The 14,157-nt window shown below is 39.0% G+C and overlaps 2 protein-coding genes across 2 annotated transcripts in view; both read left to right on the top strand.

Annotated features, from left to right (window-relative positions):
* CMSS1 (cms1 ribosomal small subunit homolog (yeast)) overlaps positions 1–8,398 on the top strand; it is a 32,083-nt gene extending 23,685 nt beyond the window's left edge. Inside the window, exons 5-10 of the mRNA XM_009576985.1 lie at positions 703–762; positions 1,447–1,549; positions 2,962–3,022; positions 3,896–3,983; positions 5,619–5,707; positions 8,135–8,398. Coding sequence (XP_009575280.1) covers positions 703–762; positions 1,447–1,549; positions 2,962–3,022; positions 3,896–3,983; positions 5,619–5,707; positions 8,135–8,218 — 485 coding nt within the window. The 3' untranslated portion in view covers positions 8,219–8,398. The remainder of the gene's footprint in view (positions 1–702; positions 763–1,446; positions 1,550–2,961; positions 3,023–3,895; positions 3,984–5,618; positions 5,708–8,134) is intronic.
* A 1,158-nt stretch (positions 8,399–9,556) lies between these two features.
* On the top strand, positions 9,557–13,583 carry LOC104076204 (cell cycle control protein 50C-like; the record flags this gene model as incomplete). Its single annotated transcript, XM_009576986.1, has 4 exons — positions 9,557–9,769; positions 10,602–10,712; positions 11,979–12,080; positions 13,493–13,583. Coding segments are annotated over exons 1-4 (517 nt in total), but the record flags the coding sequence as incomplete, so codon positions are not given.
* Positions 13,584–14,157: the final 574 nt, after the last annotated feature.

Here is a 14,157-nt window from a genome sequence, read left to right as displayed (position 1 = left end):
AAGAACCTGTTAGGACCTTGTCTTTCTTCATTGCCTCTATCTGAAGCTTAAAGTTAAATGGCATACCTGCACAGAGTGCTTTTAAGACTTACTAGTTAACATAGTGACCAGGTAAAAGATAGGCAGTCAGTGGGAAATGAAGGAAGAGGAAGGCACTGAAATGCAGCATAGGTGTTATCATTAGGGTCGATATAGTTAGATTACCACAATATGAAAGGCCAGAAAGAGGAACAAACTTATTGACAGGTAGATTATTGGTAGGTTCTTGCATTTACACAGTATGAATTGTTTGGGTGATCTACTAATGTATTCCATTGTAGGTAGATTGGAGGAACAGTCTAGCAGGTTGACTGTAAGGCTTTTGGCTAAGACCTTTGATTGACTGTGGCAAAGACATATGAAAACATTTTTTAAAGTATGTGATTACACTTGTGCAGCCCTGTATTCAGGGTTTTTCATGGTGGGAGAAAAGAAAGGAATTGCAATTGAGTTGAGAGATGTTACCTTCATTGATTTATCCAATATAAAGCTTATGGTACGAGGTGCATGTTAGTCTTTGTTTCACAAATGGTAATTTATTGATGATGGATTTTAACACAGTTGTGATTTCATCAATATAACTAGTGGTTATGCTGCAAACATATGCTCCTTTTGCTGTTAAAAATACATCAACAAAAATATTTTTTCCTTTTACGTTTTCAGATTCCTGTTTTTTGCCAGCCAATGATCTGACCCACAGTTTTTCTTCATACCTAAAGGAAAGTGAGTTAAAATGTTGGATGAGACAAAAGTTGTATGAAAAACATTGTTAATGCAATATTATTGCACCTCCAAATATTTTTAGTTATGGAATATTAATAACTTTAAGGGGTTTTCTTTTTCTTTTTTTCATGACAGGTCTTGTTTTTCTGTCTCTTTTTTACTCTATCACTTGTTTTGTATCAAAATGTTTTAGGGTTTCTTTTAATTGCTAGGGATTATTTGTCAGTAATTTATTGTGGCTTCATAAGTAGGTGTATGTATTATCTTACAGTAAAAATCCTGCAGCTGTCTGCTGACATGAACCGAGAGAATTTTTATGCTCTTATATATGTTTATATAGAACTTCTGGTCTGGTAAATGTATCTTTTCAATTAGTTTTCTCTGATACAAATTATTGTATGTGGCAAATGAAGACAATGTGTTTGTCACCTTACAAACTGTTGATTTTTAATGCTTATCTAATTAATTCAGTTATGTGACATTTCTGTATTTTATTTATTTTGGGCATTTTATTTTCCATTTTCTCAGCCGTGACTAAATATAAAAGTGTTGCCAGAGATCCAGACCTCATAGGAGTCAGCACGTGTTCTTGCTGCTGGCTACCATTCATTATGTACTCTTGTAATTTTAAATTGTGGCATGTAGTACTTTCTCTGTGTGTGTATACGGGCTTTTTCATTGCAGTCTGTCCTAAGTGGGCAAAACTCCGTAAAAACCACAAGGAGAAGAAGTCGGTGGTGATGCTGGTTATCTGCAGTTCTGCCCTTCGTTCCTTGGAACTCATCAAGTATGTCGATAGCAAATGTTATGTTGAGGTTGGCAGTCAGTCAGAGGTTTTGTCTTGGAACCACAGACATAAAGGCAAAACTGGGACACTGTCCTCTGCTAGCCAACAAATTCACTGACTCAAACTGATGCAATATCCCTTGCTTCTTTAAACTGTGGGAGTGTGGTGTTTGGTTTTAGACTGAAGTAACAGTACTTCAGTTGCATGGAAGTGCTATTTTTGTTAAAAAACAAAAATAAAGTGTAACCAATTTGGGGGAAACATGCAACATGTTATACTTGGGAACAGAGTAAACCCATAAAGCATCATGATCCACCATTAGAAATCGTGACTCTGCACCAAAGGCAATGAGGACATGGCGTTCCAGGGCCTCAAGTGCCAATGCGTGCGTCCGGCCTGAGTGCCTCCAGGTCTGTGTCCGTGTTCTCAGCTGGCTCAGGCTGGCAAAACTGCAGTGCGGAGATGACGATTTTCAGTGTTCCCTGTCCTCTTTTTTTCCCTTCTCTATCCTCCCCCTTCTCATTCCAGAAGTCTTGATGACTTTGAATTTATGTATACCTCAGAAATTTCATGGTTGTTTTTTGTGTCTTGACCCCATTTCCTGTGATTATCTGTCAGTACAACAGGAGATGGAAAGTTGGGAAGTTTGACTCCATGCCACAGATGAAAGCATAGATATGGCAGATGTGCCTGTAGTGCTTAGCCCCTGGATGCAGATATTACCAGCTGAGACTTAGGTGGTTTATATGTCTACTTGTAAATAAACCTTTAGCTTTGCACAAGAGAAAATTGAAAATTTGGCACACTGCAAAAAACATGCAGAGAAAGCTGTCTTAAATGACATTCAGTAAATAGTGAATATGTTGTCTCCTGCTTGATTAATACAGAACATAGAGTTATTACTGTGTGCCAAAATGGAGTGTCAGAAAAACAAGTCAGGTTTTCTGACAAATGAGTTTTGGTTAACTGGAATTTGGGCAATCTCTGCAGTAAAGACTGAAATGTAGATTGGTCCATACACAGATCTTTCCTTTTGTGCACACACATGCGTGTTCATTCATGCCTGTATCTCAGTAACTGAGATATTTTTGAATTAGAATTTGGTGATTAGTCAGTTTTGAACTAAGTTAGCTGTGAAAGCACAGGCCATAATTATTAAATATTATCTGAAAAGCTATCTAAACAATATTGCCCCCTACTGATATCTGCTATTGTGTTTGTCCAGTTGTTGATCGCTGTTGATCAAGTAGCAAACAAGAATGTACACAGTGTTCAAAGTACAAGCAGGGGTCACTGGGAGACTGTGTGTCTCCAGCGTATTGAGAAATGCCAATTAGTTTTGCTTTCCTCCTGTGTGGTCTTAATCCCAGCGCTGATGCTTGCATTTCCTTTTTTAATTTTTTTATTCCTAGGTCAATGACAGCATTTAAAGGAGACTGCAGGGTTCTCAAGTTGTTTGCAAAGCACATAAAGGTAAGAGCTGCAAGGGAATTTTGGTAGAGCAACTAAACAACTAACTAGTGTCATACCATTGTAAAGCATATAGCAATAGTGCCTTTCATATAGTGTTCATATAATGTTCCTTTCTTTAGGTAATGCTTCCATTGGTAACCCATTGTTGCATTTTGAGGAATCTGGCCGACCACCATCTCCAATAGCTCTGGTGCAATCCTATGCAGAATGTAGATGCTTATGCATGTGCTATGTTTTAAAAATGTTCCACATTCCTGTGAGGTGCTCATTCAAATGGCTTTTGCCTGTTTAAATAGAAGGCTCACACACATAGGTTTGTAGAAGCAAACTGTACCAGCACCCACATTTGCGTTCTGCCAGTTGGATGCCTGGATACCCAGTATCCATACCTGTTGGAGAGCAGAAATTATGGGGATGTTGGAAGTAGTGAGTGGACATTTGGCCTTTGATATAAATACTGTCAAACACGCAAATGTCACTTGCTTTATTTCATGCTTTTCCAGTGTCTTCATCTTGAAGGAGTTTAGAGCTAATACAACTTTGTCAGTTTTCCAGATATTTCGAGAGAATTTGTTTAAAGGCTGAAGGAAGCATACTGTTCTCACCTCCAAAAATAGTTGGTGCAATAGCAGATTTTCAAAGTTGAAAATGACTGAACTTCTAGAGAAGTGTGATGCCCAGCTGGCTGTTATATTTCTTAAACTTTCTCCCAGATATATCAGTTTGACAGTTTGAAAGATGAATAGCATTTGTTACTTGATGGTGTTCTAGAAAGAGATACTATGAGGTCTTAAATTTATTTCCAGCTCTTTGAGAAGAAATTTTAAAACAATCGTGGTTTAACTGTGGTTTGTCTTTCTCTCTTCAAATTAGATAAAAGAACAGATGAATATGTTGGAGAAAGGCATGTTCCACATCGGGGTTGGAACTCCTGGGAGAGTAAAAGCGCTAGTAGAGCAAGGTAGGAGAACAAGGAGGGTTTTCTCCATAGGTATCTTATACTCGGTCTCATGAGAAGCAAGACTTCAATTGTTTTTAAAGCACTTAGGTTGACATGAATCTGTGGATTTGGGTACTGAACTGTACAGTTCTGTTTCTCCACTTCTACTATGTCAGTCAAAATGAGGTCAAGATTCTAGTAGTTGATTTTATGATCAATTTAAGCTGGCATAAATCAGTAGTACCAAAGAAAGGCAGAGTAATATTCCCGCCCCCGCCCCCCCCCACGTCAGTGCCCACTTATTCTCCCTTCCTGCTTCTTGTGCTAGTCCAAGAGTCTGTTTGGCAGCTCAGTGAACTGATCGCAATTAGAACTGATCCCAATTAAAACAAAACCAGTATGCACACAAAATCAGGTAATGAGCAGGCAGAGACGGGGACTTCCTCTTTTGGCAGGAATACTGATTTATGCTGACTTGAAAGTGATTGCAAAACCATGGTGTAAGATTTAAAGCTTGCAGGAAGCTAAACACTGCAAGTAAATCAAAAGGAAATAATGGCAGCAGTCATTGTATCATATGTCACTGAGCTCAGTGTAAGCTTTTGTGAGGGGTGGACGAAAGATGTGCTTGCTGATTTGATTTTATTTCTGATTTGCCTGTAATTAAATTAATTATTCTATATAAATCTCCTTTTCTCTTCCCAAATTTTGAGTAGTTTTACTTACTCAATAGACATAATGTACACAGAGAAAAACAAACAACAAAATGACAAGATGATAAGGTGATTCTTTCCGTTCCTCTTTCTAAACACTGCCTTGCTCTGACTGGTTTCTTGGTCAGGGACTGGCTGTGGATTGGGACTCTGCCGCTCCTTCCAAAAGGGTACAGGAGTAGCATAATTTTATTGCTTCCTGTGCCCTCCACCAACATTAAATCGTTACTGCTCAGCACATCAGCACATTGCCATGTTAGGTGGAGGCAGCTTACGGCAGGGTCACAAGGTGTATCATCTTATCCTAAGGTCTAGTGCTTTTTTGACACCTTAATGTTGCAGTGCCAGGTCATTAGAGAATGGAGAGGAGTCAAAACTGATAGGAAAAATTGTGGGCATCATGTAGAAGACCAGGGAAAAACAGGGGAGCAGCTGGAGGGCCAGTTCAGAAAGGACTTTTTTCTTCTTTCACCACCATTTATTTGGAGGATAAAGGAATTCTTCAGCAGCACCACTGACCTGACTCATATTCACATAGCACCTAGTCCTGTAAATTGCTAAACACTGTCAGTTCCCATTAACAGGAGTTTTCAGGCTAGGGTCCTTGTAACTTACGAGCTCCTCATCAGCTATAGAAATTCAACTCCTGTGGTTTCATCAAGAGGAAGCTTGAGGAATTATTTTCTGGCAGGATGTTAGCTCTTGACAAGCCTGGCAACAGTAGTTGTTCTGCTTTTGTGTTTATCTTCCAAAAAGGCATAGGATTATGTGGTTAAGGGAGTTTGCAGTGTCAGTGCATTAGTTTTCCAACCAGAAAATGTGGTACTCAAGTGTTCAAAGAATAGTTTCCTTGGAAACAGACAGCAGAAGATGGAAAAGCCAAAAATCATTTTGATAAGCACATGTCATATTATCTTGGTAGTAAAATTTGTTGCCTTTTTAGATGGCCTGTGCTTGAACTCCACAAAATATATGATTCTGGATTGGAACTGGAGAGATCAGAAACTAAGGAGAATGATGGATATCCCTGAGGTATTGTATAAGCACCTGTATATATTATATTCTGTGTATTCATTACTTCTGATTCTAGTGCCCAGATCTTGGTCAGTAAGGATTTCTTTCTGTAAAGCTGACTTCAGTGGTCTAGAAACACAAAGAAGTCAACATTCGACTGGTAAATCTGTACTTTCAGGTCTCAAAATTACCTCCTGAGGAAGATTTTTCCCTTTTTTGTTGCAAGTCACAGCTGTGACTTCTACGCTGTGCTGTCGATTTCTCCTGTTTATGCTGGATGGTTGTTCTACCTGTTCTGGGGAAGTTCTCTCAGTAAGAGGACTTTGTGCAAGTTTCCTCAAAAACTAAATAAAACTTTGGAGAAGCATTTATTTGTCTCCATCTGAGAGTAAGGTAACTTCTTGTGAGTAAATCTACAGACAGTTCATTCTTTTTTGGCAAGACGTAGGGTACAAACTATGTAGAGCCATCCATGTATAGACTCCTTTTAAGATAATTCCCCATTCTTTTCAATTCTGTAATCCAGCTTTCACATTTATTGCTGTGACAAGGCATGTTTACCATATGCTGTGGGGCATGAGCTGGTATTTAGCCAGCAGAGAGTGAAGGAGGCAGATTCCACCAGTCATTGTTAGAAAGCTCCCAATTTCCTGCACAGTATTCCCTTTTTTTTGCATATTTAGAGCAGGCCGATATGCAGAATCTCCAGGGAAAAAGGATTTTTTTTGCATATAGACATTAAGCTGTTTCACAAGTGAAACAAATTATCAGTCATTAACCCTTCTCTGCACTTGTTTATGTATTGGAATGTCCTGTATTTTACAGTCCCACATACACAAAGATCCATGTTGCTAATAATCTTGGATAAAGCGCCCCGCAAAAAATACATTGCAGAAATGAAGTAGCAAAGAAACCAGCTCTGCTTTTTGAGGCAAGGAGGCTCCCTCTTGTGGTAAATACATCAGGCTTTTTTGCATGGTGCTTTGCTACATTTCATTATAATTACACCAGAAAGCAAGAACAGCTGGAAGCACATGTACTTTTTGGCCATTCATGGAAAATCTGTAGCTTCATTTTAAAGGTGCAAACTACTTGAAGTTTTTTTACTCACCACATATTCAGTGGAGAATTATGTACACAGTGGTATATTCTGATAAATATATGAATTTAAAAACACATTAATCCTCCCATATGACAGTCCTGTATCCCATCACATCCACATAATGGATGGCGACTTGATCCAGTGCTCTTTCAGATGCCTCAACATCTCATTAGTTAATGCCGATTGGATTTTTTCTCTGTATGCCATTCATCCCGAACAGTGGAGAGAAGGAAATAACAAGAAAGCTCACAAAGAAACCAGTGGTGGGGTAAATGAGTTTATTAGACTCTGTCTTGGTGCGCTTCATTTATACTGAGGCGTAAAGGTTTAAATAAAAATTGATTGTATACTTTCTGATCTGACCAAAGGACAAGCTTCCCACTTTGAAATCTTTGTGTATAGAGATTGATGGCAATACAGAGCTGTCTCAACTCCTCATATTACTTGTTTGTAAGATTCAAATGGAGTTTTTTTAACAAATAACAGTATTGCATTGTCTGCAAAGAATACAAACACTGAGCCTTGAGTAAGTTTGAAAATACAGAAAGTTTAAGTTTCAGGTTTCATAAAAGTAGAAAGGTTTGTAAGAAATGGACTTGTGATAGAAAGACAACTGTTTTCACCTTCATGTAGCACATCCAGCGTGGAACAGAGTCTGGTCAGACTTTCTCACATCATTTATTCCTGTGCAAAGTGGAGGCACGGAAGGATATAATCCTGAGAGAAAACTCACAAATAAGTTATTCGTAAGTGGGAAGAGGGATCTATAAGGAGACTCTGGACTAACCATGATGATAGAGATTCTTGTGTTCTTGCTGAAGTATGTAGTCAATATTTACTCTCAAGTATTTGTCCTTTATCTTTAGATAAGCAATAAGCTGCAGCCATATCCGTGTTATAAACCAAAGTACTTTGCATGCAGCACCTGTAGACTTGACCTTTATGCTCGCTTCCATTCAGGTGTCTCAGACACAGACAACATTGTGCTGTTGCAGTGCCCTTGGACTACTCGATACCTGTTGATACTCTGGAAAGTCCCACAGGGATTTTGCAGCCCAGGGTGGATCTCTTGCTGTGGCATGCTTTATCAAGTCCATACGGATGACAACTTAGCTCTAGCCCTGTTAGATGGGACTGCACAAGCCGTAGTTGTACTTCAGGATTGCAGAGCAAATGTTAGATATTTTACAAAGTGGAAACATTGTAGAGGTCAGGGCCTTGTATGGGAACCTCTTCTTTAATTTCTAGTCCTATAGTGAGGTGCCTGAGTAAATAAATAGTGGTATTTAGCCAAAGCATTATCAGTAACTTTTGATGCTTTCTTTGATTTTTGTTTTCTTTAGATAAAGAAAGAAACAATTGACCTACTGGAGATGTGTATTATAAAGCTGTGCAGAGAAGGGTCTGTGAAGCTGGGACTCTTTTAATAGCTTTACCGACGAGGAAGTCGTTTGCAGCTGCATTTTACTATTATTCTGTCTGCAATTGGCAAGTGATTAATGGGTGATGGAATTAAGAATTTTGACTTGACTATCAATACAGAAAGAAAGCATATTGCAACTTTTTCCGAGTTTCCTTTTAATAATAAAACAGAAGTTTTGTTTGTAGTTTTAGTATGATTTTTATTGCAGGAGCAATGTGATATTGAAATTAGAGGTACATTGCATTCACCTGCTAGATTTACTACTATGTGACTTTCAAGACTTTGAAGATGAGCAAATTTGGGTGTGAAAGTCTTTGTACAATTCAGTTCTCTGTTATCTCCCTCTGCTGTCCCAAAGGAGACCTTTACTTTTTTCATGAGAGTGTTAATCTAGTTCTTGCCTTAGAGAATCATTGAAAATATTGTATGAATTTCAGTAATTTGTCAAAAAGGTATTTTTCACCCATCTATTCTAGAGTTGGCCAAATGCTATTTTTTTGCTATTACGTGATAAATTATCTGTATATTGAGACTTTATTTTGGTTAAACTGTTGAAGTGTGCCAAATATTCTTCTGTTTGTCCATTTAAATTAAAAGGCAATGATCTCTGGGTGATTCTTCTGTCATTGTGGATAGTAGGGAATGGATGCATTTTTTTCAGGGGGCAAGGTGGAATAGAGGTGAGCAAATCATCAGTATCTTGGAAAGCCATTGGTCCAAATCAGATGTTTTGAGAATGACTTTCCCTTTTGTGATAAAGAACATGTAACCATTTTACAACTTTAAATTGCATCTGAATCAATTGCAATGAACGGAGTAGGTTAAGAAAGTTGATTTGGTCTTCCAAAGCAATGTTTTCTGTCCAGTGCTGTCTCAGCACCTGCAGTTCTCCCCAATGGCATCCAGTGCAATTGGAATAGAGCTCCTTTCATTGTATGCCATGCCTGTTAGCTGGGCAGTTATAGAAGTGAAGGGAGAAGAAATAATGCATGTGAGATTACACAAAAATCCCAGGATAGCTGGCAGTATCCCTGCAAATGAATAATACATAACAAATCCTACTGAATTGTGGGGCAGGAAAAAGCATATATTTAAGCTTTTCCAGGAGGCATGAGCTGGACACCCTGACCAAAATACACAATCATTTGATTGGTACAAGCTGATCATGGGGATCCAGGCACAAATGTAGAAAATGAGGAAGAGAGAGATCTAGTTAATAAGTAATTACTGGCCATAATGCAAGTTTGAACAAACAATACAGTTTCCCAACAGTAAGGACAGTATCTCAGCTTTAACACTCGCCAGCACAAGTATATTATTCCTTCCTCTCACCAAGAAGAAAATGAAAAACAAGTCGAGTTTTCTTCCACAAGAAGGAGAGGTACGTCCTTCCAGATGTCCGGATAACAGTGCATTCAAACAGCAGAGGCTACCAGCTTGGAAGCCCCAGCTTACCATTGCGACTGTGCTCTCCAGCTTCTTTCTCACAGGCGCATTCTGCCTTTCTGTGGGAGTCTGCCTCATACTGTCCGCAAACAGCGTCAGAGATATCCAGGTTTGTTTGGGGGTGGTGGTCTTAGATATTCTATGAAGAAGAAACTGGGCTACGTTTGGAGGGAAAAGGCTTTGAATTTTTGCTTCTGGATAAAGATGATAGCAATGGCTTCATCCCTTGGACATGTGCCCAGCAGCCAGGATTCCTGTGAAAATCCTCAGAGAGAGTTGGTCACTGATAAAAGCTGAGCACTGGGTGGTTGACTGGCTGGTAATATCTGAAATATGGGTGGTAATTACTGCCACTGGCTGGTAATATCTGAAACGTTGTCGTAATTTCCTGGGTTTTTGAAGGGAAATAAACTAATCCCTTTGATAGCGTTTGGTACTGGAAGAACGTACATGTTTGCTGGGGCAAAATCTTAAAATGCAGGGAGCCCTGATGTTTAAATGCCTCCTGGAGGCAAGGTTGGTTAGACCTGTGGTGGTGTTAATAGACTCCTGGATGGAGCCAACGCTCAGCACTGCATCCAGGCTGTTCAAGAGGGGTGGGCCGTAATGCGTGTGGGGATTTGTCAAGCATTACTTGGTCAGCCAGACCAAGCTGCAGAAGTGTTCTTCACTCAGCACTCCTTTGCCAAGGAGCAGATGTGGAGGTTCTGCAACAGTCATCAAAAGGCTCTAAAACAGCTTTAAACTGGGGATAAAATTTGTGAATGTTCTTTGAGGCCAAGTCCTGATTCTCTGCCTCTGTTGAATTTTAACAATGTTTTTGGCAGTCCAGAGTCACTTAGAAGAGAACTGCTCTGAGAAGTCTTGGAGCTAAAACACTAACCTTTTCCTATGTGCATGTCTTTTATTACAATATCTCTGCTTGTTCACTTCTCTGACAGATTGATTATTCAGATAGCTGTTCAGATTGTTCAAAACTCCGTGAAAATTCCTCTAATTGGAATAAGGAATGCCACTGTTCTGTTAATTTCACGCTAAAGGAAGATATATTGGTAAGTGGATGTGAGAAACCAACTCAAGTTGCTGAGTACCCCCTGTTACTTATATCCTTGTATGATAAAATACACTAATTCTGCTCTGTAGAGCTCCTGACTAAATTTTCTTTATACTTTTTAAAAACATGAAATACTCAAAATTTTACACTTTTGCCTTTGCTATTCATTTTGGTACGTGTTAAAAATAATCAAGATCAGGCTACCTCTGTTCTTGGTTGGGAGATGTCCAAGGAGAAGATGGGGATGGAGGAAATGGTGTTTGATTGTGGAAGTGACTTCTCTCTGTATCTCTCTCTTTGAGTCAGTAGCAAACCCTTGCCCTTGGCCTGGGGTTAGTTGTTACTGCACTGCTAAGCTCTCAGATGAGAAGGAAATCTGAAGCTCTGACCACTTGTCATAAGTAAACCCCTGTAGTCTTTTCTACAAGAGTTATGCTGTTAATCCCCAAGGTCCCTGAAATAATTCAAGTCCAGCAATGTCATTCTGCAGTTTCATTTGGGAAAAATATCCTTCATTTCCTGTCCTAAACTACTGGGTTATGTTGCTGAGACTGTTAAAATGCTTCATGTTCTGCCAAAGAGATCTTACGCTTAGTACTGCATAAATGATCCCTTAAAATTACAGTGTAATTTAAATTATAAAGTCACTTTAGGGTTCTTCAGTATTGAAGAGACTGTTAAAATACTTCATAACTCTTCAGATTACAGTGCTGTGTGAGATGAGAATTTTATTTAACTGAATAATGTTTTTTTAATAGTTTAATAATCCTCTTTCTTGCTTGTATTTGCCTGCCTAGCATTCTCCTTTTAATTACAGGACTAAACTTTCCAAAGGGTTCAAATAATTGATGAGGCAGCCTTATTTTTCAAAAAATCTGAAGGAATTAAGAGCTAACTTTCTGAAGTTTTTTGTGCATCATCTTGTTCGGAAAATGAGTGTCTGTCTCCACGACATTATTCATAGTCATTGCAGGTTCATGGCCAGCTGTGCCATCTTGAGTAAAATAATAATCAGGCATTTTTATTTTAGGTTTCATTTGGTGATTTAAAGTATGTTTAATTTTGTGCCAAAATACTAAAACTTTCAGTTGGGGTAAAGACTAGATTCTAGCCAGTGTCCACTGAAGTAATTGCTTAGAGTGTAGTTACCAACACTTAAATATGAATTGAGTACTCTCTTCCCCTCTCTTTTTTAGCAAGTAATAGGATTTCTTGTTGTCTACATGAACTCGCCTTATTGAAGGGATTTATCCTTGAATTCTAGGGTGATGTTTTTATGTACTATGGCCTGCAAAACTTCTATCAAAACCACCGTCGATATGTGATATCAAGAAGTGATGCACAATTGTTGGGTCGAAATGTAAATGTAAGTTTTCTTCTTTATGAGATCGTCAGTGTTTCCATCAGGTTCATCTTTGACCATATGGAGAGCTAACTAGGTGTAACTGTAAGTGTGTTAAGATGGCTCTAGGGAATAATAAGAAGGTACAGATTTTCAGTGTTTGGTCTCTGCTTTTATGATTGTTAGGGCCATTATGTCTAATAAGTTAATAAGAGAGGAAGATTGAGGGGATAAATAAAAGATGTCAGTAAAGTGTTGCAATTCTCAAACCTGCACCTTGTAGGGATGCTGATTAAGAATACAGTGTCTTTTTCAAATAAATTTACATTTAGGAAAAAGGAATATATTTACATTTCCTTTAGAAGGAAAGCTTTTCCATCTATTGTTTTCAGTCGTCTTAGCCAGAAATGTTTTAAGCTGTGCTTTTATTATAGGGTTAGGGAATTAAGTTATTTTAAGTCTTTCATTTTGCCATCTGGCTTTGGAAGTGGACAAGGAGCAAGAAAAAGTTTATGGTGAAGTAGGTGATCATGTAGCATTCTGAAGTACGCAACTTAGAGGTCTAAAGAGGAGGCTAGACAGCATCACCTGCAGCAGGCCTGCATAAGGAAATTGGAGAATCCAATCATTGCATTCAGGTTTTTTACTTACAAATCTAAAACATGTTTTCTTTGGCTTAAAAGTAGCATTTCTTAATATACACCCAGTCCACACACTGTCCTCTCAGTACATATGATGATTGTGCCATAATAATCTGGTTTTCTATAAAATGCTTCTTGTAACTCTCAAGACATGTTCCCCATGCATCTCCAGGTGTCCAGTCAGCTTGTTTGTTTGCATCCAGGTGCAACCAATTTTGGCTTTCGTGCCAATCAGATACACAGCTTATTAGAGTTATTTGAAAATGTTTCTGTGTTTAAACCTGAAGATTTATAGTTTCTCATAAACTGGGATAGCAGAGATGTGATAAATTTGAGATTGGCTTTTGTTTTTCATGCTGTGTCTTCATACATCAAGATTTCCCCACACAGAACTGCAGTAATGTGGCTAACTGCATCTGCTGTTCTCCACCAGTGAAGCAGTCGAGGTCAAAATTAAAAAGAAGGAAAAATAAGATGTTCTAAGTTAAGCCAAGGCTTCACTGGAACATTTTAAATTGTAGCTATGTTACAATAGCAGGTCCCCAAATGAGCTTTTGTAGTCTGGAGTTTGCAAGAATTGGTGAAGACCTCAAGTTTACTTACCGTGATATGGAACGTGTTCCTCAACTACAAACCCATTCATTTGGATGTATCTCTAATGTGACCAAAAGGTACTAGAAACTTAATTATTCAGTGGCTTTTCAGAAGAAGGAATGGGAGGAGAACATTAACACCAGCAAACCAAAACAAAACCCCCAGGTTCTGTGCCTGATTGTTCTGTGACCTTGAATGCAGATTCAGAAGAGCTACTGCACGCCCTTCACCACCTACCGAAATGGAACGCCCATGGCTCCGTGCGGTGCTATTGCCAACAGCATGTTCAATGGTAAGTAGGTATCTTCCACATCTGCTTACTAATGTCCATTTGAAACTATTCCATTACCCCAATCCAGCTGAGTCCTGATATTGCAAGATCTCTGTCTTTCTCCCACAAAAGGTTTTATTTGGCAATGCTACTGTGGTGAATATGGGGCTCTGCTTCATACTGTTTAGGAACTTCCCCCTTATTTTGAAACTGAGGAAGATTTTTCATTTACTAAGGCTGTTGTGGTTTAACCCGGCAGGCAGCCATTACCCCGGCAGGCAGCCAAACCCCGCGCAGCCACTCGCTCACTCCCCCGCCCCACAGTGTGATGGGGGAGAGAATTGGGAAAAAAGTAAAATTCGTGGATTGAGATAAAGACAGTTTAATAGGACAGAAAAGGAAGGGAAAATAATAATAACAATAACAATAATAATAATAGAATATACAAAATGAGTGATGCACAATGCAATTGCTCACCACCTGCTGACCAATGCCCAGCCCATCCCCACACAGCAATCGCCCCTCCCCGACCAACCCCCAGCTGAGCATGACGTCATATGGTATATGATACCCTGTTGGTCAGTTGGGTCAGCTG

This window comes from Fulmarus glacialis, unplaced genomic scaffold, assembly GCF_000690835.1.
Source record: "Fulmarus glacialis isolate BGI_N327 unplaced genomic scaffold, ASM69083v1 scaffold7394, whole genome shotgun sequence".
NCBI lineage: Eukaryota > Metazoa > Chordata > Aves > Procellariiformes > Procellariidae > Fulmarus > Fulmarus glacialis.
The sequence above is the reverse complement of the archived record's forward strand: the minus strand, read 5'-3'. Positions and strand labels throughout refer to the sequence as shown.